Here is a 26,815-nt window from a genome sequence, read left to right as displayed (position 1 = left end):
GACAGTAGGAACAGTCCATTTATTTAGCGCTATAGAGTATAAAATTGCATGCAATTTTGAGTTGCCATTATTAATTTGTAAGGTTATATATAACTGTTTGATTTACTGTTGAACATTGGTTATGTGTATCACTGCCACTGTTAAATGATGCACATAAATGACAGGATTCAAAGATTCTGGTATTTTGGTTGCCCACTTTAAATGAAAATTAAGGCATGCCATAATATTGACTCCAAAGTACGTAATACAAAATATATCCTAGGCTCTTTTTGTGGATTTTGATGGCTGGAATTTGTGATTGTCTTTAAAAAATGCACCATTCAAAGCTTTAAAAGCTGACAGATAGCCAGTCAAGAGATGATCAAATTGTGCTGATATTGTTTCTTGGCACAGCTGCTGCATTTCTAACCACATGAAGCTTTTTAATCAAGCCTGCATGGTGTTTACTCGGTAATTCATTACAATAATCTAGGCTTAAGGTCATGGACACATTAAGTCATGTGTCTTAGTTTAGCCACATTTTGGAGTTGGAAAAAGGCTGTTAATTGGTGCAGATTGGAAATATGATTCATTACTGAAACCTGTGTTGTAAAAACGCCATTCAAATTGGGCAGCGTACTTGGTCGGGTCATAGTTTTCACTTTTTCTTCTATCAAAGTAAGTATGTACACAAGTTTATGTTTAGACTTTCATATACATTAATGGAATCATCTGCTTAGAATCCTGCAGAGTTGATCAGCTGTACTGATTTCAGATATATCAATGATTAGGTCAAGGATTGTTCTGGCATTGAAAAATATTTAGCTGCTGCATTCATATAATATATACTTTCATTTCTCTTTTAGATCATTGGTAAAAGCCAAAAGGGGGCAGCAAAGTAGAGGTATTAAAAAAACTCAAGTGACTTGAAATCAGAATCATTCTCATCAAAGGTTCAGTACTTCTCCGATTAATAAATGTAGATTTATTTTGATCTTTAATAAGGTCTAAACAGCCATTTGCATTTTGATTGCAGGATGGGGATTATAGTCATAGATCTCAAAATCCTCTGCTTGGAAATCATCAATTCGTTCAACTTTGCGTTTGATCCTGAGTTTGGGGAATGGACGTGGCTCTCGTTGAATCTGTGGATACAAGACAAGTGTCAGAATCATACTTTCTGCATATTTACACTGGAGTTGGACAGTATTTATGGGTGAAGGTGATAAAAGTCAAATCTAAAAGGTCTTTGCACACCAAGTCTGAAATTCTAGTCTGAAGTTTTTGCATGTTAAACGATAAATACGACCTCATGTTGTGTTGATCATGTTTACGCACTGCCTCCAAAACTTTCGCTCATCATAACTTCGGTGTTTTCACATTTGTAGTAAGTATTTTGATAGGAAAGGATGATGCATATGAAAAAATCGGTAAGAACGCATACGAAAATTTCAGATGCAATGTGCAAGGACCTAAACACCTACAGAAATACCTGTAGAATCATGCATATAGTTTAATTTTATTGAATTTATGCAACCTACTTGCTCCTTCAACGCCTCAATGTGATTGGTGTAGATGTGGGCATCACCTAATGTATGCACAAAATCCCCAGGCTACAATAATAAAAAAACACAATAAAAGAGGAGTACAAAGTTTGGTTAGTCCATGAAAAAATAAAATAAAATGGCATGATTGTAGATTTCACAAGCTTTGATATGAAACCATTAAGCAAAAAAAATGTTTGTTACACTTAACTAAAACTAGACAGATATATAGACACTGAATGATTAAATGGTCAGTGTTCACCTTGAGTCCGGTGATGTGGGCGATCATGTAGGTGAGCAGAGCGTAGCTGGCGATGTTGAAGGGCACACCCAGACCGATATCACCAGAGCGCTGGTACAGCTGACACGATAACTCACCATCAGACACGTAAAACTGACACAAGGCATGGCACGGGGGCAACGCCATCAGAGGGAGGTCTGCCAACAACACACATCCATCAGCATGCAGAAATACACTAAGATCTGATACTGGAGTGCATCGGTTTTATTACTGACAAAATCTACTTACTACTTTAAATGTATTTCACACTTTTTAATCTTTACATATACTTTTAGAAATTGTTTTCAGTTAATTGAAATACAGCTTAAGTAAAATGTTACATCGAAAACTTCAACCCTTTATTTTTTTACTTTTTGAAGTGCTAAAATTGCTATTGCGCTTAAAGTGAAGACAAAATTAATTACATTTGGAAATTGAAATAAAGATGGAAAAATATAAATGTTAGATGAAAAGCTTAAGCTTAAAAGACAAATAAACGTGAAAATAAGAAACCTTGATAACTAACTGAAATAATTAAGTACTAAAATTGTTTGAACTAATTTGCTAGTTTTTTTTGTTAATTGAAAAACTATTAAAAATGTTTTTGGTAACTAGTAAAAAAAATAAAATAATAATAATTATAATATATATATATATATATATATATATATATATATATATATATATATATATATATATATATATATATATATATATATATATATATTTTTTTTTTTTTTTTTTTTTTTAGAACTTGAAATTGTTGCCCTGGTAATTAAACAAAATAAGTTTAAATACAAAAATGACTGAAACTTAAATTGAAATAAAAATGAATCTAAATATTAATATTTTAAGAAAAAGCCTCTAAGTGGCATTTAATATTATTTTCTAAAATGAGCGTTTTTCTCAGACTCCTGTGTTTGTTCAGTTATTTGACTTAAAAAAAGAACGTATTAATTGCCATTAAAATGAAACTGAACTGACACAAAGAAGCCTGATAAAAAAATAATAATTTTAGAAGAAAATTTCAAATGCCACTTAAGAGGCTTTACATCTGAACTCTTCTCAAAACGACAAAAACACTTTACAAAATTACTAAAACGTACAATGAAAACTAACATAAATGAATAAAAGGAAATCCAAAACATTTATGAATATCATACTAAATAAATAGCACTAAAGTAAGACTGCTGGAGGGTTATGAAGTCAGTCGAGACCTTTGGGGTTCCACGCACACATGATGATCCTCCGGTCCTCTGGGTTCGACCGGATGGTGTCGATCACCTTCTGTAACTGGTCAACACCTTGCCCAGAGTAATCTTCATGGAGAGAAGACATCACAGATGAGCTCAGACACAAAGTCCTACCGTACATGCATTAAAAGAGAAGTGTTGGAAACCGCTTTCAACTTTTACGAATATACCAAGTGGTCTTTCAAGTAACGAGATCTTGAAGGTTGCATGTAGAATATCATGTAATAAAGTGTCGGTCCTACACCATATGCTCATCGCTGCTATCATATGTCATGTCCATTGGCTGTACATAAAGAAGGGCACTTACCAGTGTGCATGTCTTTGTATTCAGCTCCAAAGTGCCTCCACTGAAAGCCATACACGGGACCCAGATCTCCTTCCTCTCGATGGGTGAAGCCGCTCTTATCCAGAAACTCCCTGGAGCCGTTAGCATCCCAGATCCTCACACCCTTCTCTGACAGCTCTCTGGCATTGGTTGAACCCTAAACTCAACAGAGAGGTGCAACTAATTCAGTAAAAACGCACACTGAATAAAAACTTCTGGAACATCAATCAATCAAGAGTTTATTGTCATGTGGACAGAAAACACAGTCACGCTCAACAAGGAAATCCTCTAGCAGCCAGAGACGTATGAATAAGTACAAAAACATATTATAAAGTTACAACTGCTGATGCATGTACATAAGTGTGAGTGCAATAAATCCTGCATGTATGTATATATATAGATATGCATGTGTGTATATATATATATATATATAAATATATATATAAATAAAGGTGAAATATATACAATCTATACATGTAAATGGCCAATAATAATAAGGTATTTTAAGAGAATATGCATATAAACATGAAGCATATTCATGCATGTAAAGTGTTATATTGGTGTATAAAGTGAGTAGTGTAATGTAAACAGACAAATATGCATGGATTAATGTAGGTTGGGGACATACTAAACATAACAAATATCATAAAGTAGCAGTAGTAGTGTATTTTTATTTAATGCCATGTCAGCATCTTAAGCTATTTTCATCGCAAAAACCTATTTTCAAAAAATACAAGTATAACAAATACAATAAAAACCAGCAAACAAACACGTGTTATATTACACATTTTTTTTTTTAATACAGGGTTTTGCACAGAAAATGCAAAAAAATAAATTCCAGGACTTTTCAAGCAGCACTTTATTGGTTTTCAAGGACTGAAAGCAGAGATCATGTTTAAAGTAGGGTCTTCACCTTTAAACAAAAATGCATGAGACAGTCTTGTATGACTTATCTGGTTGAAAAGAAAAGAAATATCACAAATAGTGTGGGATTTTTTCCTACCTTGATAAACCACAGCAGCTCCTCCAATATGCCTTTCCAGAAAACCCTTTTGGTGGTCAGCAGAGGAAACTGATCTGTGAAAGAGATTTGTAATTACAGATTAGTACCATTTCAACATTAGAGTCTACAGAAGAAACAAAAGCATCGACATTTTAGATAAACATTTTCAGCTATTTTTATTTGTGGTTGAACTATTCCTTTAAGACAGACATAATCTACTAATTCATGTATTGTAATTGTTAATGTTTCTATACTCGGACACCTAACAGAAGTGACTTTTTATTCATGTTTGTGTTGTTATCTGGTTTCCTGGTAAGCTTACGTTTGACTTATTATCATTTTTCCATGAACACAATGCCATGCAGCGGTTGTAGACCAACTCATCTTCAGGGAAAGTTGCTAAAGGAAGCTAGAGTTGTTGCGAAAAGAGGATGTGATGTCGTTGCGCGATGACGTCACCAAGACGCAAAACTGTCAATGCATCAAATCTCAGCAAATAAATAAATAACTACTATTTATCATTTAGATTTGTTTGAAAATAATATAAATACATTATATAATACTAAAATATAAATAACTATTTTTTAAACACTGAATTACTGAGCACGTACGTTTTTGAACAAGGGTTTTTTTTTAATAGCCAGTAAACTATGAACTGTACATTCTGTGCAATTATATCATTATGTATTTGTGTGACGTAACTGAATTAAGAAAAATTCTGCAAAAAATAAATAAATAAAATAACTGATCAACAATCGCAAGTCAACGGTGTACCGTAGCTTTGATAAACAAACAATTACTCAGTTATTATAATTAAATGGAACAATTGCAAAAGCAGCTATATATATATATATATATATATATATATATATATATATATATATATATATATATATATATATATATTCATGTAATGTGAAGAGTGAAGACATGTTCGGTTTCCTCTTTTTATGTAATTTAAGTGGAAAAATACATGCAGTTTTATCGTTTGTGTCACTAATAATGGCTAACGTTGAATTTGTTGCAAGGTGCTGACGGAAGAAGAAAAAAGTTGCTAGGGTAGAGTTGAAAGTTGCTAGATTTAGCGACAGAATAGCTGATGGAGCTGACCTCTGAGGCTGTATCTGGCCTGTGTCCCGAACACAGAGATGACTCCGGTCCCGGTCCGGTCTCCTCTGCTCGCGCCGCGCTGCAGGACACACTCCACCAGACTCAGATACCCGCGCTCGTCACAGAACAGAGACACGTGCTGCTGCCCCCCGCGCGCGCCCGCTGACTCGGAGCCGTGGCCATTGGTCAGTTCCTCCGCGGTGCTGGACATCTTCTTCTGATAGAGATTATATTTAATTCTAAACTCGAGTCTGAAACAGATGCACGGTTTATTATTCCCGCGAAAGTGTTCGTCTTCTTCTTTCAGTTTTTTTGGCGGGTTACAGACAGTCAGAAGACAACAGCTGCATACTGCCACCTACGATACTGGAGAGTCTAAAATCATCTCTTCATTCATCTGTGTTTATAATGTCCCAATATGACCGTTTCAGATAACCTTATTACACTGAGTAGAAAGTAGAACTGTAATTTTTCTTTTCCATCCAGTTTTGATAATAACTCATTATTTTGATGATAATGAGGCACCAAAACAACCTGGGACCCCAGAGGGTCACAATGATAGTTGTGTGTGAGAGGGAAAATAATATTATATTCAACTTTTTAAATGGTGATATAATCCATTTCATGTTTATTTTGTTCACTGCTTACTTACAAATATATATAAACTGCATATAGCTCCAGATTTTGAACATGACTGCAACAAAGTTCATCAATGCAGAAAATCTGGTGTTTTGTTTATTAATCAGGGGCCTGTGGTCCTTGACGTAAAATATCAGCATATTTCATATATTAGTATTTCTAAAATATCAATGTTTTGACATTTGTGATTTTTTTCCATAGAATAAAAAGCAAATCATATTTGTGCATATAGCTAAATATTGACAAACTAACTTACAGTGAATTATGCAATTAGACGCCACGAAGACATCATACCAATGAGACAAATGTTGGTTCAGTAACGTATAAATCTACACATTAAGAGGAATAAAAGGCTTATTTCAAATAATGAAAATAATAATTTAGTAAAAGTAAAAAAAAAGAAAAAAGCTCGTTTAATCCCAAATTTTTCCCAGACATGAAAATATCCAAATAATTTGTAATTAGTAACTCTTTGAAATAATCCCTCAATAATTCTTTTCAGAATTGTTTTGGGAAAAATGTGTGAAAATTTGTGTTTTATGGTCAGTCATAACTGTGACCGGTGGGATAATGTGTATAAATGAATATATTTCTGTAGTCAATTTTTTTATATATATATCATAGTAAAGCTATTTTAAACAGTTTGATCATATTCTAGGGTTACTGTTATGCATTTAAAAAACTTATAAAACACTGACAGTAATACTGAGATAAAAGACAAAAAAATAAATAAAAAAATACAACCATCAACGTATTTCAAAATTGTAACTTTTTTGTAACATATATACAGTTTTTTGCTACCAGTTTTACAACATCAATATTGTAACTTATTTGAACTTTTAATTTAGTGCAATTTTTGCCATTGCAACATTTACATAGACAATTAGTGTATTGTGAAGGAGAAATACTGTAAATATTAAAAACATAGCGACTCCTGGCTGATCCGTTCTGCGCATGCGCGCATCACATGTTGCTGTGTTGTCATTGCCAGCGCCGTACAGTTCGTGAAGGGCAGAAAGCGGCTGGATTAACGCTAGACTCGGACTGCATGGCAGGATGACATGCCCAGATAACACGACAGCACATGCACCACTGATAAAACCAACTGTCGCCGCATGCGTGCGTTAAAGCTGTCGACGTTCAGTCGCGTTTAGTGCGCTCAGAGATGGACGCGCATCTGTGGGATCATCTTCAGGCTGGCAGCTCGGAGGTGGACTGGTGTGAGGGGAATTATCTCATTTATCCCGGAATAGCGGAGTTTTATAACACAGTGCGTCACTCTTCTTTGTTTAGCTGCAGTGTCACATTGTGTCACGCGCGCGTGAGCGGCTGCTATTGAACTCTGTTAACTTTAGACTGTGCTTTTCTCACATGCATTCGTCTAAAATACGATTCCTGTCTGTTTTCAGATAAGCAACGTGCTGTTCTTTGTCCTGCCTCCGATCCTCATGTGTCTGTTTCGTCAGTACGCCACGCACTTCAACAGTGGCATCTATCTGATCTGGACTCTGCTGGTGGTGGTTGGTGAGTTTCTTCTCTTGTTCTGCTCTTCAGCCGGTGTTTGACTGACTCACAGGGACTTCTGTGTGCCGGAGCTCTTGTTTTGCAGCACCGTTAGGAGCTGGCAGTTTTGTGCAGTCCACTCTTTCTCCTTTTTAGGGTCTTCAGGAAATAGCTGAGGCGAACAGGAAGGGCTACTGAAGGAAATAACGTGATCTCAGAGAAAATAAATTACTGTTAGCTAGGCGAAACTCTTTAATATGAGAAGCCTGCAATCAGAGCCATTCTGGTATTCAGTATTACAGAACAACTAGAGAGAGAGAGAGAGAGAGAGAAAAAAAAAAAATATATATGTATGTGTGTGTGTGTGTGTGTGTGTATTTATATATACTAGTATATATAATTATATATACTGTCAATCGATTAAAATATTTAATCGCGATTAATCGCGTAATTGTCATGAGTTAACTCATGATTATTCGCAACTTCATCGTGCATTTTTATCTGTTCTAAATGTACCTTAAATGAATATTTTTCAAGTTTTTAATAATCTAATCAACATGGGCATGGAAAAAATATGGATGCTTTCTGCAAATGCATGTTTATTATCAGTGAATCATAGTCATAGAGCTTGAAGACTAGACATGTTTCAGAGGTCATAGATGTTTTTCATAGAACTTCTTCATGTCTATTAGACACATGTAATAAGGACATTTATTATTAAATTTGTTTGCCTCTCTGTGCCCACATACTATATTTTTTGACACAGCTAAATTCTCAATAAAAAATTTCACATAAATATTACTTTTAAAATATATTATAAATATATTTAATATTATCTGTGTGTGTGTGTGATGTTAGTTAATACTACTTCTTTTTTTGTTTGTTTGTTTGTTTTTTTTCTGTCTTGTTTCTGCACAATTTGTTTATTTATTTTGGAAAATCATGCATAAAATATCCCCAGGGCCTGGCAGGTTTCACGGGTATCGTTTCCTGAGAAAGGGAACACAAACAAGGGAGTGACCAGCCAATCAGAAACACTCTCTGCCTGTCAATCATTCCATTCAGAGCAGCTGGCGTTGAGTTGGTTCTGCTCTGAATAACCACAACATTACAAATGTGAAACATTTCATGACCCAGGGTTAAAACGACCTTAACTCGGGGTTAAAAAAAAAAGACATTAATCCTGGCTTAAGGACATTGTGAAGAGCTTCTCTCATTCATGGGTTCCTTTGGTTCAGTTTACAGAAGGCCACACAGACCACACTTCACTAACTAATCCGTGAGATGTGTTAATATTCCCATGACCCAAGTGCATTCACATTCACTATGTCCCTCTCAGTTTTAGGTTTAGCAGAGCTGTGGTTCTCACACTGGTGTCGGCTTCACTGCTTTCTGACAAACAGCTTTTATATAGCTTCTTTCTTTCTACATACAATTTGGGGCATGTTGCATCCTTCTCCTCCTTTAATAGTGAAGGGTAAGACAATCGCTTGGGAAACTGGTCTGTGCAAAACTGTGACTTCTACACCAAAAATGGCTGGTGTATTTAAAGCAGCATGAGAAAGCAGCCAGCTCAGCACAAATGTCTCCAGAGTTTTTCTGCTCTGGAGGAAGCTGCTGATTTAATTAATCCAGGTGGGATTTTCAGAGTTTAAATCGAAGCATGTTTTAGGAACTCTTTGAAGACTTAAAAGGTTAGTTCATCGAAAAATAAAAATTATGTCATTAATAACTCACCCTCATGTCGTTCCAAACCCGTAAGACCTCCGTTCATCTTCAGAACACAGTTTAAGATATTTTAGATTTAGTCCGAGAGCTCTCAGTCCCTCCATTGAAACTGTGTGTACGGTCTACTGTCCATGTCCAGAAAGGTAATAAAAACATCATCAAAGTAGTCAATGTGACATCAGTTAGAATATTTTGAAGCATCGAAAATACATTTTGGTCCAAAAATAGCAAAAAATTGCAGAAACTACGACTTTATTCAGCATTGTCTTCTCTTAAATATCCCGGAGTAATTCATGGAGCTGATGATACTGTGCATGTGTGATTCAGCGTGAAACAGACTGACACACAGAGCGTCTGAACCGAACTGATTCTTTTGGTGATTGATTCTGAACTGATTCTGTGCTAATGTTATGAGTGCGGGTAATCCGAAGGCTTGAATCAAGGGCAATCATCGCCAATGACTCCATTACGTTGAGCGCAAAAGAACCGGAGAACCGTTTTCTTCAACCGGTTTATTGAATCGAACTGTCCGGAAGAAGTACTGGTGATCCGAAAACCGATGCAACCAGTTCTTGACTCGAGAACAAATCAATCGTTCGTTCATTATCTGGCTCGGCTCGGTGTTCATCTTCAGTTCTCTCTTCACAGCAGTTCAGTCAGTGTACTGTTTGAGTAAATGAATTACTCCGGGATATTGGTTTGTTTGAACTCAGAGGGAGTGTCAGCCACATTAAAAAAGTTAACAGCTTAAGTCATTTGTGGATTCATGCGTATTGGAGACGCGAACTGTTTAAAATGATTCAGTTCGATTTGGTGAACTGGTTCAAGAAGATCCGGTTACATCAAATGATTCGTTCGCGAACCGGATATCACAAACTGCTTTGTTTTGAACTCTCTCACAACAGACACGGAAGAGAAGACAATGCTGAATAAAGTCATAGTTTTTGCTATTTTTGGACCAAAATGTATTTTCGATGCTTCAAAATATTCTAACTGACCCTCTGATGTCACATGGACTACTTTGATGATGTTTTTCTTACCTTTCTTGACATGGACAGTAGACCGTACACACAGCTTCAATGGAGGGACTGAGCTCTCGGACTAAATCTAAAATATCTTAAACTGTGTTCTGAAGATGAACGGAGGTCTCACGGGTTTGGAACGACATGAGGGTGAGTTATTAATGACATAATTTTCATTTTTGGGTGAACTAGCCAATTAAAAAGATTTATAATTAGCAAAATAGTGTTTGCTATTGAATAAATGGGGGCTCAGATATTGACACAAGAAATAAAAACTTCTAAGAATATATTTCAGAATAAATTGTGAGTGGGTCTTGTCTGTGCTGAACTGAAATCTGTGTTTTTCTCCTGTTTCATCACGCTCCTGTCATCCAGTCGTGATAGTAAAGCTATTATTAGATAGTGAAGTTATTATTTATGTTTGTGACTCATGCCACAAATGTGCTGAAGCATAATACTCAGTGGTTTGTTGCTTTAGAAAACACTGCTGGTATTTTCAGGCCTCATGAGATGGTGGTTGGGTTTTAAGTTTTAATATATAAATGTATGTATGTATATGTATTTTGGAAATGCTGGTATTATATATATATATATAATCTCACCTTAATGTTTGATCATGCACTGTTTTTACGATCGTGTGATTGTTGAACAACATCGTCCACAGCACAAGCCTGATTTTGTGAGCTGTATGTGAGGTTCACACACACACACACACTCTGTTTGCAGTGTGTATGTAGTCCATGTGTGATAGAGAAGCAGCAGGAGTCTGCTCCTGATCCGTGGCTGTTTACCACAAACACAACATTTATCCATTATTTTGATTTTAAATCCAAACATTGTTAATTAAAATGCTCTTTCAATTAAAATGATTCTTTGTTTACACAGTACAGTAATACAATCTTTCATCAATTATTCAATGCTTTTTACTTTTGCATTTACATTTAAAATTTTTAAGAACTTTAATTAAGAACTTCAATAACTTTAAACATATTGCCTTGTTTATCTAAAAGTGCTTTTCCCTTTAAACCTAGCCAAAAAAAAAAAAAAAAAAAAACATAGCCTCTGTGTTGGCTGTGAAACACAGTAGAGTTTAGTTATATGCATTTATGGTGTAATTACTACATTTTTGTGTCAGTGCAGAAACTATCTCTGTCCTGCTGCCGACACAACATAGCTATAATATGCACAACATAGCTACGTACTGCAAACAGAGTAATGTCAACTTGGCATTATTATGTGTGTGTGCTGCAAATGTGTATGAGTGCATGGTCTTCAGGAAACGGCGCGAGCATTTATAAAAATACAGGTGCTGGTCATATAATTAGAATATCATCAAAAAGTTTATTTATTTCACTAATTCCATTCAAAAAGTGAAACTTGTATATTTTATTATTATATTATAACACAAGTTTAAACAACAAAACCCAAATATGGGGTGTGTGAATGTCAATTTCAGTAATGTAGGGCAAATGCATGGACGTATGATGTATATGAGCGCAAGTGTTGAGTGTAACATAGAAGACATAAACATAAATAAACTCAAATGTGCATCTGTGAAGAATGCTGGCATCCCGAGCGATGCATGGACCTGAACAGGTCGACCGAGCAGCGTTCAAGCTTCTAGCCACCAGAACCGAGCAGGAAGACAGAGCAATCCAGCAGCGAAGCTCCTATTTAAACACCATTCTTCTCAGGTGACAGCAATTAAGTCTGAAATAGAGGAGGGGCAAGAGAACAAGCAAAGACAGGCCAAGAGCCGTAACAACTGAAAACTAAGGAAAATCCCAAATTCAGTATCTCAGAAAATTAGAATATTGTGAAAAGGTTCAATATTGAAGACACCTGGTGCCACACTCTAATCAGCTAATTAACTCAAAACACCTGCAAAGCCTTTAGATGGTCTCTCAGTCTAGTTCTGTTGGCTACACAATCATGGGGAAGACTGCTGACTTTACAGTTGTCCAAAAGATGACCACTGACACCTTGCACAAGGAGGGCAAGACACAAAAGGTCATTGCAAAAGAGGCTGGCTGTTCACAGAGCTCTGTGTCCAAGCACAGAGGCGAAGGGAAAGAAAAGATGTGGTAGGAAAAAGTGTACAAGCAGTAGGGATAACCACACCCTGGAGAGAATTGTGAAACAAAACCCATTAAAAAATGTGGGGGAGATTCACAAAGAGTGGACAGCAGCTGGAGTCAGTGCTTCAAGAACCACTACACACAGACGTATGCAAGACATGGGTTTCAGCTGTCGCATTACTTGTGTCAAGACACTCTTGAACAACAGACAGCATCAGAAGCGTCTCGCTTCAAAAAGGACTGGACTGCTGCTGAGTGGTCCACAGTTATGTTCTCTGATGAAAGTACATTTTGCATTTCCTTTGGAAATCAGGGTCCCAGAGTCTGGAGGAAGAGAGGAGAGGCCCACAATCCAGGTTGCTTGAGGTCCAGTGTAAAGTTTCCACAGTCAGTGATGGTTTGGGGTGCCATGTCATCTGCTGGTGTTGGTCCACTGTGTTTTCTGAGGTCAAAGGTCAACACAGCCGTATACCAGGAAGTTTTAGAGCACTTCACGCCTTCTGCTGCTGACCAACTTTATGGAGATGCAGATTTCATTTTCCAACAGGACTTGGCACCTGCACACAGTGCCAAAGCTACCAGTACCTGGTTTACGGACCATGGTATCCCTGTTCTTAATTGGCTAGCAAACTCACCTGACCTTAACCCCATAGAAAATCTATGTGGTATTGTGAAGAGGAAGATGCGATTTGTCAGACCCAACAATGCAGAAGAGCTGAAGGCCACTATCAGAGCAACCTGGGCTCTCATAACACCCGAGCAGTGCCACAGACTGATCGACTCCATGCCACGCCGCATTGCTGCTGTAATTCAGGCAAAAGGAGCCCCAACTAAAGATTGAGTGCTGTAAATGCTCATACTTTTCATTTTTATACTTTTTAGTTGGCCAAGATTTCAAAAAATCCTTTCTTTGTATTGATCTTAAGCAATATTCTAATTTTCTGAGATACTGAATTTGGGATTTTCCTTAGTTGTCAGTTATAATCATCAAAATTAAAAGAAATAAACATTTGAAATATATCAATCTGTGTGTAATGGATGAATGTAATATAGAATTTTCACTGTTTGAATGGAATTAGTGAAAAAAATCAACTTTTTGATGATATTCTAATTATATGACCAGCGACTGTATTTTACCTGCTACTGTGTAAAAGGAATACTGCTGTTTAAAGTTGTTCGATTAAAGTTTTAGCAAACCAAATGTTATTACACTTTTGTTCCTATACTTTTAAATGAAAAAAGTGCACAATACACTACTTTTGAATGCATTATTAGTTTTGTGTTTAACAATGCGATTAATCGCAGACAATAATGTAATATAAGTATATATATATATAAGTATATATATATATATATAAATGTGTAATATAATATAATGTGAATACTGTGTATATATACACACAATAAAATAAGATTTAAAAAATGCTATTTATGAACAATTATATAATTGTCTTAATGTCTTAATTTATTCATTTTCAAATGTTAAAACATCAGACTTTTATTTTGACAGAAAATACAAACCTTCTATGTTGTTAAGTGTATGGGACGATGGTAAGTGCATGTTGCGTTTCCAAATGCACATTAATGTGACCCAAATGAATCATGCAGGCCCAGCAGTAGGCTTCAAACCATGCAGACTTCTGTGTGTGATTGCTGTAATAATGCTGTGTTCTCCTTCAGGTATCGGCTCCACTTACTTCCATGCGACGCTGAGCTTCCTGGGGCAGATGCTGGACGAACTGGCCATACTGTGGGTGCTCATGTGTGCCATCGGCATGTGGTTTCCCAAGAGATACCTGCCCAAGATGTTCCGCAGAGACAGGTGCGCTCGCAGATCCACACTGGAGAAAAAACCTATCGCACTCAACTTAAGTTAACTCAACTAGCAACCGACAAAAAGTTCATCTAATGATTAAAAGTCAGTCTATTGAGTTTGAAAAGATCGGTCAGATCAACTAAAGATTATTTCGCATTTATCAGTGCTAATCCTCTTTCTTTTAGCTTTATGTTTATAATCAAAGCATAATAGGGGTAGTATCTGTCTCTTAAAACTGAAGGCAAACATTTATGCTGGTAGACAAATGTTTTAAATCCAGAAGTTGTGATGAGATGCAGATATACCTCAGCACACAATTCTCAAACATAGTGAGGATCAACAAATGATAAATCAGTAAAAATACAAACTCTGAGCCATACTTGAGTATCTAAGGAAGGTAAACAAAACGGCTTTCTCAAAATGTTTCCTCCACTTCTTCTCTAAACTTCAGGGAGCCCTTTTAAATCACTATAAGGTTACAGATTCAATTACTATTTGTTTTTATGTAATAATCAACACTCAACTTTGAATATATATATATATATATTTTATTTTATAACATGTTAAATAATTAGGCGAAGACATCACTAAGAGATGAAGTAAAATATAATGAGTATATTAGTCTAATGTTTTGAGAAATGCTCTTCATTCCTCCAAATTACGAGCTGTATAGACACTGATGACTTGTCGTAGGTTAATAAATTGCCACATGATATTTTGTTTGCAAGCTGTTTTATTGATGTCTTTCCACGGTTTAAACACAGATTACATGATGCACAAGATGTTCATTCATCTTTATTTCTCGTTAAAACTAGTAGTAAAGCGGAAGGCATGCTTCCACCGTCAGAACTGAAGCTACTTTTTTTTTTTTTTTTACAAGATGGACATAATTTGAAAGATGAGACTTTTGTTTCTTATCAGTATATAAAACTGGAATTTTCCAATGAAGTTCCACTGGTGCAGTGGTTAAACCAATGCTGGATTTGTGTTTGTATTTGGCTAGATCCAGGTTCAAAATGGCCATCGGCGTCCTCTCGGGGATCACCACCTGTCTGGCCTTCATCAAACCAGCGATAAACTCCATCTCTCTCATGACGCTGGGCATCCCGTGCACTGCTCTTCTCATCACTGAGCTGAAGAGGTCAGAGCTGTACAAACACATGCACTTCAGTCCTCTAGTGCTTTCCATGTTATCGCTTTACGTATTTATTCCTGACTGTATTCGATTGAAATCACAGTGACAGCTCACGCTATATAGATGTCTCTCTCTATATGGCAATGTTTCTGTCATTTAAATTTAATGTAATGGATAGGAAATCCTATAAAGTAGAGCTAAGTAAAACTAGCTGTGCCTAAAGTTAACTTTAAGTCCAGTGGCTTGATGAGGAGAGGTGTATTTTAAAAAGAGTGCAAACTGAATGTAATGTTTTCAGGCACTTAAATACAGTTCAATGAAATGAAGTATAGCTTAAGTTTATGTTACATGCAATTAGCAGAACATTAGAGTGCTTTTCGACCCATTTAGGTAGGATTTTATTTGTAACTATCTTTGAAATATGGTTAAAGTGCTGCTGAATGCACTGACATGCATTTGTGGTGAACTAAAAATTACTTTAATAGTATGTCGTGTGTGTGTGTGTGTGTGTGTGTGTGTGCTCTTGTTTTTGTGTCATATCAGGACACAACTCTGTATAATGACATAGGTATGACACAGGTATTACAAGGAGAGGGTGACTTATGAGGACATTTTTCAAAACACTTATAAATCATACAGAATTTTTTATTTTTTATAAATACAGAGTTTTTTTGCGAAAGTAAAAATGCACAAAGTTTCCTGTGAGGGTTAGGGTTAGGTGTAGGGCCATAGAATATACAGTTTGTACAGTATAAAAACCATTACGCCTATGGGATGAACACACTTTTCACAAAAACAAATGTGTGCGTGTGTATATATATAAATTATAATGAAATACTTTATGTGCTTTAGTTTGTTAATATACATAAATGCACTTCTTTAAAAGTGTTACAAAAGATTGTTAAAATATAAAGATTGAAAAGTACTTAAATGTAAGGGGAAATTTGGTAACACTTTATTGTATGGTGTTCTTTTACTACTTACTATTATAATAACAATGAATTACAAGTAACCCTAAGCCAAACACTAATCCTAGTAAGTACATGTAGTTAATCAATATTACTCAGTACTTTAATGTATAATTACACTGTAACAAGGACACCTTAAAATAAAGTGCAGCCTAAAATTTAAAGTGTTTTTACTACTTTTTTAAAGTGTACTTAAGTGTGTTAAGAAACGGTCATGAAAGCGTCACCTAATAGGCCTTTTATTTTTTTTAAATATTGCATTATCTAAATAACAGTTTGTGTACAAGGAGTAGATATTTTCAAACTGTCAGTTTAACTTATGGCATTTACTGATGGATAAGTATGGAGATAGAATTGTTGCTTAATTTCAAATAAATAGATTATGATCCACAAATAAATGTTTCAAAATGCGATTTACAAATGAATGCCATGCAAAGTTGTATTTGTGGATTTCATTCCATTTATTTGTCAAAATGTTTCATTTTTGTTAACCTCTTTACAATTATTTTGTGAATCATGATCTATTTATTGTGAATTAAGCAACGATTCTAGCCACACAGATAAGTCATTCTCTCAAGAAACTCTTGTAAGTAGTTTTAAGTCGAGTAAAGTAATCCAAGCAGGTTTATCAGTGGCTTCCTGAAAGCAAGATGTGCTGCTGTGGTTTTCATGATAGTATATCTCTCTGTGTTCAGTCCAGTTATCTTACAGCAAACCATGTGTGTTTGTAGTTTGAGTTTGTTGTTTGATTATTTGCCGTGGATCACTGTGTGCTTCGTAGGAACCAACTGGGACTAACACGTGACTAACAACACTGAGCACAAAGTTCAACTTATCTCTGTTTACAGGAAGTGAAACGGTGTGTGTGTGTGCATATACTTGACCCTGGACCACAAAGCCAGTCATAAGAGTCAATTTTTTTTAAATTAGATTCATACATCATCTGAACGCTGAATAAATAAGATTTCAACTGATGTATGGTTTGTTAGGATTGTACAATATTTGTTCGAGATACAACTGTTTGAAAATCTGGAATCTGAGGGTGCAAAAAAAATCGAAATACTGAGAAATTCATCATTAATTGCCAAAGAAGCTGTTCACAGAGTGCTGTATCCAAGCATGTTAACAGAAAGTTGAGTGGAAGGAAAAAGTGTATAAGAAAAAGATGCACAACCAACCAAGCAGTGTTAATTTTGGCAGGCATTTTTTATTTAGTCTTAGTCTTAGTCTTGAGATGAAAATGCTTAATAGTCTTAGTCACATTTTAGTCATTTGAGTCTATATATATTTTTTTTTTTATTTATTTTTTTTTTATATTTTTATAAAGTAGCACAATTAGACAAATACAATAGAGATACAAATTAAACTCTTTTTTCAGATACTGTAGGTTTTACTTAACATGTATACATTTATTTAACATCTTTTGTTGGTTAACATTAATGACAGATAGGTATTTAATTTGGAATGCTGTCCTTATAAGACGGATGGCATGCATGAAATACTGACAGACGTTCAGTTTTCACCCACCTATTCATGTTCACTTAATCCATAACCTACTGTATTTACGTGAGATACTCTACACAATAAACATTGGACTGTTGTTGTGTGTGTTTGAGCGCTGAGAACTGATCGCGTGCTGTAGATGAGAACTGTAAGAGAGAACACTTCTATCAGCGTGATTCCGCCTATCCCGTCTTCACTAACTTTAAGTTAATCGACAACGAATTGTGACTCCCGCGAAAAACGGGACGTCTGGTTACCTTATCCCTACCCCTTTGGTGCTGAGGCCATTGTTTCAGATCGCTAGTTTGTGTTTTATTAGTCTATCCATCCACTGCGGCTGTTATACTGAATAGATATGCTAACGGTCCTTATCCGATCGCAATCCAATGACAGGGATGCACATTTTATAAGACATTAGCCTATAGGATGCATTTTGAATGTCCGGTAGTCCTCAAATAACATTATAGTACAGTCTCGTCTAGTTAACGAAAACGCGGCATAAATTTTGTCATAATTTCGTCATCAGATATTATTTTTAGCTTGTCAACGTCTCGTCTTAGTCACAGAAATATTTTTCGTTAACTAATATTTTTCGCAGTGTCTTCGTTAACGAAATTAACACTGCAGCCGAGAGAACCGCAGCCTTATTTAGATTATCAAGCAAACTGTATTCAATAATTATAGTGAACTTCACAAGGAATGGACTGAGGCTGGAGTCAAGGCATCAAGAGCCACCACACACAGATGTGTCAAGGAATTTGGCTACAGTTGTCGTATTCCTCTTGTTAAGCCACTCCTGAAACACAGACAATGTCAAAGGCATCTTACCTGGGCTAAGGAGAAGAAGAACTGGATTGTTGCTCAGTGGTCCAAAGTCCTCTTTTCAGATGAGAGCAAGTTTTGTGTTACATTTGGAAACCAAGGTCCTAGAGTCTGGAGGAAGGGTGGAGAAGCTCATAGCCCAAGTTGCGTGAAGTCCAGTGTTAGGTTTCCACGGTCTGTGATGATTTGGGTTTTTTTTTGAAAACCAAAGTCACTGCATCTGTTTACCAAGAAATTTTGGAGCACTTCATGCTTCCTTCTGCTGACCAGCTTTTTGAAGATTCTGATCATTCATTTTCCAGCAGGATTTGGCACCTGCCCACACTGCCAAAAGCACGAAAAGTTGGTTAAATGACCATGGTGTTGGTGTGCTTGACTGGCCAGCAAACTCACCAGACCTGAACCCCAGAGAGAATCTATGGGCTATTGTCAAGAGGAAAATGAGAAACAAGAGACCAAACAATGCAGATGAGCTGAAGGCCACTGTCAAAGAAACCTGGGCTTCCAGACCACCTCAGCAGTGCCATAAACTGATCACCTCCATGACATGACGAATTGAGACAGTAATTAAAGCAAAAGGAGCCCCTACCAAGTATTGAGTACATGTCCAATAAATCAACATACTTTCCAGAAGGCCAACAATTCACTAAATGTTTTTTTTATTATTATTATTGGTCTTATGAAGTATTCTAATTTGTTGAGATTGTGAATTGGTGGGTTTTTGTTAAATGTGAGCCAAAATCATCACAATTAAAAGAACCAAAGACTTAAACTACTTCAGTCTGTGTGCATTGAATTTATTTAATACACAAGTTTCACAATTTGAGTTGCATTACTGAAATAAATGAACTTTTCCTCGACATTCTAATTTATTGAGATGCACCTGTATATATGAATGTATACTGTGTTAAAGATTGTGTTATTAATGTCAAGAAACTTCAGTTAAAAAATACAGAGAGCACACAACAGGAGGTTTTTTTATGCAGTAATAAAGTCTAAAAATTTGTAACAAGTTAAGTTTCAATACAAGTGACATTAAAGTATATTTTACTATATCATAAATGCTTGTCAGTACATTCAGCAGCACTTAACCATATTTGAAAAAAAGACAATAGAAGAAATTTTGAAATAACATAGAGAGATGTACTTAAGTCCCATACTTAAGTGTGTCAGAAACACTCTTAAGCTCAGTGAATTACATTTAATGTACATTTAAACTATAAAACATCAAGATTTAATTGCAATTTAGTCCAGTTACATGTTTAATGTTTATTATGTCCATAGTAAGTATTCTTTTTTAAGAGGAACTGAGAAATTACAAACACTTTTAGAGCAAAACAAGGCTTTTTCGTTCTCAGTTTGTCAGAGTAACAGTTTGCACTTCCTGTAGTGTTTCACTTCCTGTCTCTCTCTCTCTCTCTCTCTCTCTCTCTCTCTCTCTTCCTCGTCTGCAAGCCCTAGATCATTGTTTTCATCACTCAAATGATTTAACATTTTTATTGTAGAGTATATTTTAAAAGCGTTTTCATTAGAGCACTAATCAATAGTATTTAAGTATTACTTATACCGAATACAATTACAGTATTCATATTTTGAATTTATTTTATTTTTATTTTCGTTTTTCTATTATATTTAAATTTTAGTAATTATATTATGTGTTTAATCATCTTTATTAGTTGTGTGTGTGTGTATGTATGTATGTATGTATGTGTGTGTGTATATATATATATATATATATATATATATATATATATAACTAATAAAGAGACTAAAATATAAAATAAAAGCTAATTCAAATCATCAACACTGTAACTGTATGCAGTATAATTAATACTTTATTTATTTACATTTTATATAAAAATGAAAAATATAAATATTACTTAGAAAAACTTGAATAAACAACAACAAAAACTTAAATAAGAAATGTTGACCACTAAATAAAATAAAAATAAATGTTTTATATAGTATATATACATATATTATTTTACATTTATTTAATTTTTTATTAATTTTCACATTTTAATTTCAGCTTTATTTTAATTGATAATAATTTGAAAGTCTTTTTAAAAACCTTGATTTAGCGACAGTAACACTGTCACTGATGTTGTCATTCTCGGCTGTGTGATAAACACTCACCTGATGTCTGGGGTGTTTGTTTACTGTAGGAACGGGACAGATTGGGTTTCTGTGTGTTTAAATGATCAGCAGTGGGATCCCATCTGTGGAGAATCATGACTAACATCACTCTCGAATTCAATTCAAGTTTATTTGTATAGTGCTTTTTACGATACAAATCATTACAATGCAACTTTACAGAAAATCAATTTTCTACAATATTAAGTAGTAGCTTATAAGTGGTGACTGTCAGTTTGTGTGCGTATGACAGGATTTTTCAGAAAATTTAATACAAGTCGTAGTCAGCCAGATGATGAACATTATTAACAGTAATTATTATATGATGCAATCACACTTGTAGCAATATTTGTTAGTTCTGTTTGTTGATTCAGGGTTAGAATCATCTGTGGTCCTCTGAGGGTCAGCATCATCTCTTCTCAGGTGTTCTGGATCCAGACTGGAGCTTGTGTAAATACTAGTTACCATGGGATGTAAATCCCGTGGTAAAACATAGAAACAAATAGAGACATCATTAGCATAGCTGCTGATCCAACAAAGTAAAATTAATTAGTTTAACCCAAGCTAAAGAATAAGAATGCGCATTTGATCAGATACAACTGCAGTCACAATTTAAGAGAAGTATTATTCGAATGCTTGGCGAAAGAGATGCGTTATTAATCTAGATTTAAACAGAGTGTGTGTGTGAACCCCGAACATTATCAGGAAAGCTATTCCAGAGTTTGGGAGCCAAATGTGAATAAGCTCTACCTCCTTTAGTGGACTTTGCTATCCTAGGAACTACCAAAATCCAGCGTTTTGTGACCATAGGGAGCGTGATGGATTGTAGCGTGGTATACGGCTAGTTACGTACGCAGGAGCTAAACCCTTTAGGGCCTTATAGGTAAGTAATGATAATTTGTAACTGATACGGAACTTAATAGGTAGCCAGTGCAGAGACTGTAAAATTGGGGTAATATGATCATATTTTCTTGACCTGGTAAGGACTCTAGCTGCTGCATTTTGGACTACCTGTAGCTTGTTTATTGAAGATGCAGGACAACCACCTAGAAGTGCATTACAATAGTCCAGTCTAGAGGTCATGAATGCATGAACTAGCTTTTCTGCATCAGAAACAGATAACATGTTTCATAGCTTGGCAATGTTTCTAAGATGGAAGAATGCAGTTTTTGTAACATTGGAAATATGATTTTCAAAAAACAAATTGCTGTCTAATATAACACCCAGATTTCTGACTGTAGAGGAAGTAACAGTACATCCGTCTAGTTGCAAATTGTAATCTACAAGATTCTGTGTTCTGTTTTTTGGTCCAATAATTAATATCTCTATTATTGGTCATCCAATCTTTTACATTTTTTACACACTCTGTTAGCTTAGATAATTGGGAAGTTTCATCTGGTCTCGTTGAGATATATAGCTGAGTATCATCAGCATAACAGTGGAAGCTAATTCCGTATTTTCTAATAATATTACCAAGGGGCAACATGTATATTGAAAATAGAAGGGGACCTAGGACAGATCCTTGTGGCACTCCATATTTTTGGTAATAAATGAGATGACTCCCCATATAATTAAACAAAATGGTAGCGATCGGACAGGTAGGATCTAAACCATCTTAGAGCCTGCCCTTGAATACCTGTATAGTTTTGTAATCGATCTAGGAGTATGTCATGATCTATGGTGTCGAACGCAGCACTAAGATCAAGTAAGACTAGAAATGAGATGCAGCTTTGATCTGACGCAAGGAGCAGGTCATTTGTAATTTTAACAAGTGCAGTTTCTGTGCTATGGTGGGGCCTAAAACCTGACTGAAATTCTTCATACAGATCATTTTTGTGCAGGAAGGTGCTCAATTGAGCAGACACAACTTTTTCTAAACTTTTAGACATAAATGGAAGATTTGAAATAGGCCTATAATTTGCCAGTTCACTAGGATCTAGTTTTGGTTTCTTAATAAGAGGCTTAATAACCGCCAGCTTGAATTGTTTTGGGACATGACCTAAAGATAACGACAAGTTAATAATATTGAGAAGCGGTTCTTCAGCTATAGGTAACAACTCTTTCAGGAATTTAATGGGTACAGGATCTAATAAACAATGAAGAACATAATTTACAGTTATTTCATGTCAAGTGAACAGTCTGTTGGACGTCTGTCCAGTGCTACATCAGATAAATCACTTATAAAAGCAGCAGCAGCAGTACACATATCTCCTCCACAAGCCCTGCATGTTACTGTAACATTATAGCATCGATTTCAGGATTATCACAGCTTACTAAAAATGAAAAGAAAATTAAAGGCATAAAACATTTTTGTTACTTGAAATAAAATAAATGTTAACCGAAACATTTCTAAGGTGATGTACTAAATTAACAGGAATTGAAGTAAAAGTTAATAAAAAAATGTGTAGACCTGTGTATAAAAATGAGTAAAAATGACAAAAACACAAAACAACTAAAACTTAGGCTGTAATGAAAATTGAAAATATAATAAAGATTCAAAATATTAATACAAATTTTCATAGTATTTCAATGATAAAGTAACCGATAGGTTTTTTTATTTTATTTAGAATCTTTTTATTGTTATATTTTCTGTATTCATTATAATTTTAGTTAAAGTTTTAGTCATTTTGTTGTGTTTTATTTTAATTTTTATTTTCAGTTGTAGTGATCATATGTATTTAGTTACGTATTGTGTAGTTATTAGAACTGCATTTAGAAGTTTAACTAAATAAAAATGAGCATTGTTGGTTTGGCAGTAAGCTGGAATTAAATAAAATATAAAGAAAGTTTTTATTTTATTGTATTTTATTGACACCTCATGAGTTGTGTGTGTGTAGGTGTGATAACCTGCGTGTATTTAAGCTGGGTCTGCTCTCCGGTCTGTGGTGGACTCTGGCGCTCATGTGCTGGATCAGTGATCGTATTTTCTGTGAGATGTGGTCTTCTGTCAACTTCCCGTATCTACACTGTGTCTGGTAATCAAGTGCACTCAACATATAGCATCTAGTGAACACATTGCTTTTAATTGCTGTTGTGACTCCTGTGATATTATTCTCTCTTCATGTTCCCTCTGTGTGTGTGTGTGTTCAGGCATATCCTCATCTGTCTGGCGTCTTATCTGGGTTGTGTGTGTTTTGCATATTTCGACGCGGCGTCAGAGGCTCCGGAGCAGGGGCCCGTCATCAAATTCTGGCCCAGCGAGAAATGGGCTTTCATCGGGGTGCCATACGTCACTCTTCTGTGTGTGCACAGGAAGCCCTCTGTTAAGGTGACTTGAGCGGTGCTCACTAAGGTATCCGACTACTCTTCAGTGCACTTTGTCATGGGCTTTCACACGCAGGAGAATCCTGCCTTTGTGTGTGGTTTTGTCTTTAGGGAAGGCTGACGGTCAATCAGTGTTATTCATCTGAGTATTCAGCACAAAATCAGCTTTCAGTTTACTTTCGAGGGGAAGACGTGTGATTACATGATTTAACGTTACACAGGGTTTCACTTACGGTCAGAAGTTTTGGAATAAAATAGATTTTTATGTTTTTGAAAGAAGTCTCTTCTGCTCACCAAAGCTGCATTCATTTGATCAAAAATGCAGTAAAACAGTAATATTGTGAAATATTATTGCTTAATATTTTTATGCACTATCATTCAAAAGTTTGGGTAATTAATAAAAAAATACTTTTAGTAAGCAAGGATGCATTAAATGACAGTAAGGACTTTTATTACGTTACACTTTTTTTAAATAATAAATGCTGTTCTATTCATCAAAGAATCCTGAATCATAACTGATAATTAACTGAGCAGCAAATCTGCATATTATACTGATTTCTGAAGATCATGTGACTCAAAATCAGCGCTGCATCACAGAAATAAATTAGATTTTACAATATATTAAAGTAGAGAACAATTATATTAAATTGTAATAATATTTTCTGTAAATCTGATCAGGAATAAGAGACTCGGTGAGCATAAGAGACTTATTTAAAAGCTTTCCAAACCTTACCACATATAAAAACAAAAAAGGAAGGGCACTTTTAAAATACACGTTCACACCAGCAATTGAGTTTGAAATCAAATATGAGGATTTCGTTTATTTGTGCATTAAAACTGTGGAAAGGCTCATTTAATCTGCTCCTGTAATGAAGCAGCTCAGCCACAGATGAGTGTTACCTGACTGTGTTAACACAAAGGATCGTATTTCACAGTAGTACTATGAAGTTGCCTTTTATTGCCAACACTGTATGGATTTAAAATAAAAAGCTGCACTAAGTGATTTCTGGCTTAACATAAGAAAGGTGTTGGATTTTACACTGACACCTGTTGGTGTGAACACAGCTTTACACAAAAGGAAAGGTTTTCATTATTTGCATGCGTTGAGTAATTTTGATATGGAGGATCTCATGTGAAGGTACATCATTTTAAGTACTATTGATTTATTTTAAGTGGGAAAAATGACTTTTAGGACACAATCATCTCCAGCGTCAGGGAAAACATTGAGGTTGTTTTTACCCCAGCCATACTGAGTTATGATGTCTATATTTAACGCAGCATAAACTGGACTGTGTTGCACGACTGTGAAATCAATGCAGTGTATTTGACTGATTTTAAAACACTGCATGACAATAGTTTCCTGAACTGAATGTATAGGAAATCTCCCTTGAGAGAGAAAGTTGGTCCTTGCTTTTCTGAATGTCTTCACACAATAATGTTTATATAAAGCCTAACGCTTTCTCATTTTTTCCTTAGTTTAGTTCTTTAGGCTTTTTGCGGTTTGTATCTTCATTTGTCAAAGAACAAATTGCCTTTGATCATTGCAAGAACCAAAAACCTTATGTACAGTATGCAATAAAAACACAGATTCAGCTGTGGTTTGTACATTAATGACACTTTCATGCTGCTTTCTTCGGATGCCACAAAAATGCATCAGTGTTTCAAAGAGAAACTGACCATCAGCTGAGTTTCGTAATGTTTCACCACTCGTCCAGAGCTGTAGTTTTCTAAAGCAGTGTGATTTTTGTGTAACTTTCTGCTCATGTAATGCAAAATGTGTACTGTAAGCCAATGCAATGGCTATAACGTGTGTGTGTGAGAGAAAGTGTGTGTGTGTTTGTTTCTGCTACATTGAGGATAGTAAAACATGAAATGTTTGACCTATGAGGAAAAAAAAATATTAAAAATAGTGAATGATGTTCATCTGTCCCCCGGACCCAGATGCAACAAAGGGACCAAGTATACAAAGACTATTTATTTTGTGACTTCTTTAATAATTTTATAACTACCACTAAATAATGGTTTTGTAACCGAATGAGTTTGATTGTATTTTTACACCTTATATAATAAAAACATGCTGCGAATTAACACGATTGAACAGCGCATGATGTCTTTCTTAATGTGTTGATGCTTAAACCAGCACCTAACCCTTCTAAAACACTTGCTAACATTTCTGGACGTATTGATGCTGTGGTTGTGAAAGGCTGCATGGAATGTGTTTATATTTGCAGTAGACATCTTCTAGCCTGTCCTGTTGTATAACAGCCTATTTAAGCATTATTTGTAATACGTCAAGTTCATATACAATTTATTTGTCTTCATGCAAAAAATATTTAAAGGAATAGTTTACCTAAAAATGAAAATTTGCTGAAAATGTGCTCAGCCATCATGATGTAGATGAGTTTGGAGAAATGTAGCATTGCATCACTTGCTCACCAGTGAATGCTCTGCAGTGAATGGGTGCCGTCAGAATGAGAGTCAACTGATAAAAACATCACAATAATCCACACCAATCCAGTCCATCAGTTAATGTTTTATGAAGAGAAAAGCTGCTTGTTTGTAAGAAATAAATCCATCTTTAAGGTATTTTTAATTTCAGATAAGAGTCTTCTATCCATAATAAAGCTTTCTCCTGTGAAGAAGTCTGAATCAGGAGAGAAATCTGCCAGAAGCAGCAGTTTAAAGGTTAAAACATCTTAATGATGGTCTG

At 35.3% G+C, this 26,815-nt stretch overlaps 2 protein-coding genes across 2 annotated transcripts; one reads left to right on the top strand and one right to left on the bottom strand.

The window, feature by feature from the left end:
• Nucleotides 1-941: 941 nt before the first annotated feature.
• On the bottom strand, nt 942-5,816 carry tyms (thymidylate synthetase). Its single transcript, XM_059538992.1, has 7 exons — nt 5,495-5,816; nt 4,385-4,458; nt 3,364-3,538; nt 3,021-3,122; nt 1,786-1,961; nt 1,521-1,592; nt 942-1,124 (listed from the first exon to the last, which is right to left on the bottom strand). The coding sequence occupies exons 1-7, from the start codon at nt 5,703-5,705 to the stop codon at nt 987-989; spliced, it is 948 nt and encodes a 315-aa protein (XP_059394975.1). The 5' UTR covers nt 5,706-5,816; the 3' UTR covers nt 942-986.
• A 1,278-nt stretch (nt 5,817-7,094) lies between these two features.
• Nucleotides 7,095-24,248, top strand: acer2 (alkaline ceramidase 2). Its single transcript, XM_059538979.1, has 6 exons — nt 7,095-7,403; nt 7,543-7,657; nt 14,145-14,286; nt 15,284-15,421; nt 23,679-23,816; nt 23,932-24,248. Exons 1-6 carry the CDS (start codon nt 7,299-7,301, stop codon nt 24,116-24,118), a joined length of 825 nt encoding a protein of 274 aa, XP_059394962.1. The 5' UTR covers nt 7,095-7,298; the 3' UTR covers nt 24,119-24,248.
• Nucleotides 24,249-26,815: the final 2,567 nt, after the last annotated feature.

Source organism: Carassius carassius, chromosome 3, assembly GCF_963082965.1.
Source record: "Carassius carassius chromosome 3, fCarCar2.1, whole genome shotgun sequence".
NCBI classification, from domain to species: domain Eukaryota; kingdom Metazoa; phylum Chordata; class Actinopteri; order Cypriniformes; family Cyprinidae; genus Carassius; species Carassius carassius.
Note: the sequence above shows the minus strand (reverse complement) of the source record. Positions and strands in the feature narration are given on the sequence as shown.